Consider the following 5948-nt stretch of genomic DNA (forward strand, 5'->3'; position numbering starts at 1 on the left):
CTCCTCTGCCCTTCCTTGCCCTCTCCTGCTATCCTCTGCCGACCCTTGTTCTCTTCTTTCCCCGTCTGCCCTCCCTTGCCCTTCCCTCCTCTCCTCTGCTCTACCCTCTCCTCTACTGCCAGCTCTTGTCCTCCCTTCCCCTATCCTGGTATCCTCTGCCGTGCCTTGCTCTCCCTTGCTCTCTCCTGCCATTCCTTGCTCTCCCTTGCCCTCTCCTGCCGTCCCTTGCTCTCTCTTGCCCTCTCTTGCCCTCCTCTGCCCTCCCTTGCATTCCCTTCCCTCCCTTGCCCTACTCTGCCCACCCTTGCCCTCCCTTTCCCTCCCCTGCTCTCCTCTGCCCTCCCTTGCCCTCTGCTGCCCTCTCTGCCGTCCCTTGCTCTCCTCTGCCCTCCCTGTACAACGCTAGTGGGAATCTTGCCTACGATGGACATAGAATTGGGGCCTGGCAGGGCAGTGTCCTGGCGTGGGGTCATGTGGTGTAGCATGGAGATTTGTGAGGCTGGGCTGTGTATGGTAACACCAACCCCGTGAACAGTGGTAAGCATACCATATCTATCATATCACGTTACATGTACGTGTTGCATAGCAGTTCAATGAACTGCACCCTCTGGGTGTGATGGTAGCCGCGCCGCACATCCGCCTGTTCACCGTCACACCCTCTGGGCGCGATGGTAGCCGCACCGCACATCCGCCTGTTCACCGTCGCGCCCTCTGGGCGCGATGGTAGCCGCGCCACACATCCGCCTGTTCACCGTCGCGCCCTATGGGTGCGATGGTAGCCGCACCGCACATCCGCCTGTTCACCGTCGCACCCTCTGGGCGCGATGGTAGCCGCGCTGCACATCCGCCTGTTCACCATCACACCCTCTGGGCGCGATGGTAGCTGCGCCGCACATCCGCCTGTTCACCGTCGCACCCTCTGGGTGCGATGGTAGCCACGCCGCACATCCACCTGTTCACCATCGCACCCTATGGGTGCGATGGTAGCCACGCCGCACATCCACCTGTTCACCGTCGCACCCTCTGGGTGCGATGGTAGCCACGCCGCACATCCACCTGTTCACCATCGCACCCTATGGGTGCGATGGTAGCCCTGCCACACATCCGCCTGTTCACCATCGCACCCTATGGGTGCGATGGTAGCCGTGCCGCACATCCGCCTGTTCACCATGACACCCTCTGGGTACGATGGTAGCCGCACCGCACATCCGCCTGTTCACCATTGCACCCTCTGGGTGTGATGGTAGCCACGCCGCACATCCACCTGTTCACCATCGCGCCCTATGGGTGCGATGGTAGCCGCGCCGCACATCCGCCTGTTCACCATCGCACCCTCTGGGCGCGATGGTAGCCGCACTGCACATCCGCCTGTTCACCGTCGCACCCTATGGGTGCGATGGTAGCCCTGCCGCACATCCGCCTGTTCACCATCGCACCCTATGGGTGCGATGGTAGCCGTGCCGCACATCCGCCTGTTCACCATGACACCCTCTGGGTACGATGGTAGCCGCACCGCACATCCGCCTGTTCACCATCGCACCCTATGGGCATGATGGTAGCCGCGCCGCACATCCGCCTGTTCACTGTTGCGCCCTCTGGGCATGATGGTAGCCGTGCCACACATCCGCCTGTTCACCATCGCGCCCTCTGGGCGCGATGGTAGCCGCGCCGCACATCCGCCTGTTCACCATCGCACCCTCTGGGTGCGATGGTAGCCGCGCCACACATCCGCCTGTTCACCATCGCACCCTATGGGTGCGATGGTAGCCGCGCCGCACATCCGCCTGTTCACCGTCGGAACCTCTGGGCGCGATGGTAGCCGCACCGCACATCCGCCTGTTCACCGTCGCACCATATGGGTGCCATGGTAGCCCTGCCGCACATCCGCCTGTTCACCATCGCACCCTATGGGTGCGATGGTAGCCGTGCCGCACATCCGCCTGTTCACCATGACACCCTCTGGGTACGATGGTAGCCGCACCGCACATCCGCCTGTTCACCATCGCACCCTATGGGCATGATGGTAGCCGCGCCGCACATCCGCCTGTTCACTGTTGCGCCCTCTGGGCGTGATGGTAGCCGTGCCACACATCCGCCTGTTCACCATCGCGCCCTCTGGGCGCGATGGTAGCTGTGCCGCACATCCGCCTGTTCACCGTCGCACCCTCTGGGCGCGATGGTAGCCGTGCTGCACATCCGCCTGTTCACCGACGCGCCCTCTGGGCACGATGGTAGCCGCGCCGCACATCCGCCTGTTCACTGTCGCACCCTATGGGTGCGATGGTAGCCGCACCACACATCCGCCTGTTCACTGTCGCACCCTATGGGTGCAATGGTAGCCGCACTGCACATCCGCCTGTTCACCCTCACACCCTCTGGGTGTGATGGTAGCCGTGCCGCACATCCACCTGTTCACTGTTGCACCCTCTGGGCACGATGGTAGCCGCGCCCCACATCCACCTGTTTACCGTCGCACCCTTTGGGCGCGATGGTAGCCACACTGCACATCCGCCTGTTCACCATTGCACCCTATGGGTGCGATGGTAGCCACACCGCACATCCACCTGTTCACCATCGCGCCCTATGGGCGTGATGGTAGCAGCGCCGCACATCCGCCTGTTCACCATTGCACCCTATGGGTGCGATGGTAGCCGTGCCGCACATCCGCCTGTTCACCATGACACCCTCTGGGTACGATGGTAGCCACACCGCACATCCGCCTGTTCACCATTGCACCCTCTGGGTGTGATGGTAGCCGTGCCGCACATCCACCTGTTCACTGTTGCACCCTCTGGGCACGATGGTAGCCGCGCCGCACATCCGCCTGTTCACCGTCGCACCCTTTGGGCGCGATGGTAGCCGCACTGCACATCCGCCTGTTCACCATTGCACCCTATGGGTGCGATGGTAGCCACGCCGCACATCCACCTGTTCACCATCGCGCCCTATGGGCGCGATGGTAGCAGCGCCGCACATCCGCCTGTTCACCATTGCACCCTATGGGTGCGATGGTAGCCGCGCCGCACATCCGCCTGTTCACCATGCACCCTCTGGGCGCGATGGTAGCCACACCGCACATCCGCCTGTTCACCATTGCACCCTCTGGGTGTGATGGTAGCCGTGCCGCACATCCACCTGTTCACTGTTGCACCCTCTGGGCGCGATGGTAGCCGCACCGCACATCCGCCTGTTCACCGTCGCACCCTTTGGGCGCGATGGTAGCCGCGCCACACATCCGCCTGTTCACCATTGCGCCCTATGGGTGCGATGGTAGCCACGCCGCACATCCGCCTGTTCACCATCGCGCCCTATGGGCGCGATGGTAGCAGCACTGCACATCCGCCTGTTCACCGTTGCACCCTATGGGCGCGATGGTAGCCGCGCCGCACATCCGCCTGTTCACCATCGCACCCTCTGGGCGCGATGGTAGCCGCGCCGCACATCCGCCTGTTCACCGTCGCACCCTATGGGTGCGATGGTAGCCGCACCACACATCCGCCTGTTCACCGTCGCACCCTATGGGTGCGATGGTAGCCGCACCGCACATCCGCCTGTTCACCATCGCGCCCTATGGGTGCGATGGTAGCCGCGCCGCACATCCACCTGTTCACCATCGCGCCCTATGGGTGCGATGGTAGCCGCGCCGCACATCCGCCTGTTCACCATCACACCCTATGGGTGCGATGGTAGCCGCACCGCACATCCACCTGTTCACCATCACGCCCTCTGGGTGCGATGGTAGCCACGCCGCACATCCGCCTGATAACCATCGCGCCCTCTGGGTGCGATGGTAGCCGTGCCGCACATCCACCTGTTCACTATTGCGCCCTATGGGCACGATGGTAGCCGCGCCGCACATCCACCTGTTCACCGTCGCACCCTCTGGGCGCTATGGTAGCCACACCGCACATCCGCCTGTTCACCATCGCACCCTCTGGGTGCGATGGTAGCCGCGCCGCACATCCGTCTGTTCACCATCGCGCCCTATGGGTGCGATGGTAGCCGTGCCGCACATCCGCCTGTTCACCATCACGCCCTCTGGGCGCGATGGTAGCCGCACCGCACATCCGCCTGTTCACCATCGCACCCTATGGGTGCGATGGTAGCCGCGCCGCACATCCACCTGTTCACCATCGCGCCCTCTGGGTGCGATGGTAGCCGCACCGCACATCCGCCTGTTCACCATCGCGCCCTCTGGGTGCGATGGTAGCCGTGCCGCACATCCACCTGTTCACCATCGCACCCTATGGGTGCGATGGTAGCCGCGCCGCACATCCGCCTGTTCACCATCGCACCCTATGGGTGCGATGGTAGCCACACCGCACATCCGCCTGTTCACCATCGCACCCTCTGGGTGCGATGGTAGCCGCGCCGCACATCCGTCTGTTCACCATCGCGCCCTATGGGTGCGATGGTAGCCGTGCCGCACATCCGCCTGTTCACCATCACACCCTCTGGGCGCGATGGTAGCCGCACCGCACATCCGCCTGTTCACCATCGCACCCTATGGGTGTGATGGTAGCCGCGCCGCACATCCGCCTGTTCACCGTCGCGCCCTCTGGGTGCGATGGTAGCCGCACCGCACATCCGCCTGTTCACCTTCACGCCCTCTGGGTGCGATGGTAGCCACGCCGCACATCCACCTGTTCACCATCGCACCCTATGGGTGCGATGGTAGCCCTGCCGCACATCCGCCTGTTCACCATCGCACCCTATGGGTGCGATGGTAGCCGTGCCACACATCCGCCTGTTCACCATGCACCCTCTGGGTACGATGGTAGCCGCGCCGCACATCCGTCTGTTCACCATCGCGCCCTATGGGTGCGATGGTAGCCGCGCTGCACATCCGCCTGTTCACCATCGCACCCTCTGGGCGCGATGGTAGCCGCACCGCACATCCGCCTGTTCACCATCGCGCCCTATGGGTGCGATGGTAGCCGCGCCGCACATCCGCCTGTTCACCGTCGCACCCTATGGGTGCGATGGTAGCCACACCGCACATCCGCCTGTTCACCATCGCGCCCTCTGGGCGCGATGGTAGCCGCACCACACATCCGCCTGTTCACCGTCGCACCCTATGGGTGCGATGGTAGCCGCACCACACATCCGCCTGTTCACTGTCGCACCCTATGGGTGCGATGGTAGCCGCACCGCACATCCGCCTGTTCACCATCACGCCCTATGGGCGCGATGGTAGCCGCACCGCACATCCGCCTGTTCACCATCGCACCCTATGGGTGCGATGGTAGCCGCACCGCACATCCGCCTGTTCACCGTCGCACCCTATGGGTGCGATGGTAGCCGCGCCGCACATCCGCCTGTTCACCGTCGCGCCCTATGGGTGCGATGGTAGCCGCGCCGCACATCCGCCTGTTCACCGTCGCACCCTATGGGTGCGATGGTAGCCACACCGCACATCCGCCTGTTCACCATCGCGCCCTATGGGCGCGATGGTAGCCGCACCACACATCCGCCTGTTCACCGTCGCGCCCTATGGGTGCGATGGTAGCCGCGCTGCACATCCGCCTGTTCACCGTCGCACCCTATGGGTGCGATGGTAGCCGCACCGCACATCCGCCTGTTCACCATCGCACCCTATGGGTGCGATGGTAGCCGCACCGCACATCCGCCTGTTCACCGTCGCGCCCTATGGGTGCGATGGTAGCCGCACCGCACATCCGCCTGTTCACCATCGCACCCTATGGGCGCGATGGTAGCCGCGCCGCACATCCGCCTGTTCACCGTCGCACCCTATGGGTGCGATGGTAGCCGCGCCGCACATCCGCCTGTTCACCATCGCGCCCTATGGGCGCGATGGTAGCCGCGCCGCACATCCGCCTGTTCACCATCGCACCCTATGGGTGCGATGGTAGCCGCACCGCACATCCGCCTGTTCACCATCGCGCCCTATGGGCGCGATGGTAGCCGCGCCGCACATCCGCCTGTTC

General features: G+C 64.1%; 1 protein-coding gene across 1 annotated transcript in view; it reads right to left on the reverse strand.

Annotated features, from left to right (window-relative positions):
• Positions 1 to 650: 650 nt before the first annotated feature.
• Positions 651 to 5948, reverse strand: part of VOLCADRAFT_93117 (uncharacterized protein) — a gene marked incomplete at both ends in the record, with an annotated part of 14972 nt that continues 9674 nt past the window's right edge. Inside the window, 21 exons of the mRNA XM_002952429.1 lie at positions 651 to 761; positions 813 to 917; positions 1021 to 1125; positions 1333 to 1437; positions 1697 to 1801; positions 2165 to 2269; positions 2461 to 2529; positions 2565 to 2633; positions 2841 to 2945; positions 3204 to 3308; positions 3412 to 3516; positions 3604 to 3672; positions 3932 to 4036; positions 4228 to 4296; positions 4348 to 4452; positions 4660 to 4815; positions 4867 to 4971; positions 5127 to 5231; positions 5283 to 5387; positions 5595 to 5699; positions 5751 to 5855. Of these exons, the coding sequence (XP_002952475.1) occupies positions 651 to 761; positions 813 to 917; positions 1021 to 1125; positions 1333 to 1437; positions 1697 to 1801; positions 2165 to 2269; positions 2461 to 2529; positions 2565 to 2633; positions 2841 to 2945; positions 3204 to 3308; positions 3412 to 3516; positions 3604 to 3672; positions 3932 to 4036; positions 4228 to 4296; positions 4348 to 4452; positions 4660 to 4815; positions 4867 to 4971; positions 5127 to 5231; positions 5283 to 5387; positions 5595 to 5699; positions 5751 to 5855 (2118 nt within the window). The remainder of the gene's footprint in view (positions 762 to 812; positions 918 to 1020; positions 1126 to 1332; positions 1438 to 1696; positions 1802 to 2164; positions 2270 to 2460; positions 2530 to 2564; positions 2634 to 2840; positions 2946 to 3203; positions 3309 to 3411; positions 3517 to 3603; positions 3673 to 3931; positions 4037 to 4227; positions 4297 to 4347; positions 4453 to 4659; positions 4816 to 4866; positions 4972 to 5126; positions 5232 to 5282; positions 5388 to 5594; positions 5700 to 5750; positions 5856 to 5948) is intronic.

Source organism: Volvox carteri (genome assembly GCF_000143455.1).
Source record: "Volvox carteri f. nagariensis unplaced genomic scaffold VOLCAscaffold_29, whole genome shotgun sequence".
Lineage (NCBI taxonomy): Eukaryota > Viridiplantae > Chlorophyta > Chlorophyceae > Chlamydomonadales > Volvocaceae > Volvox > Volvox carteri.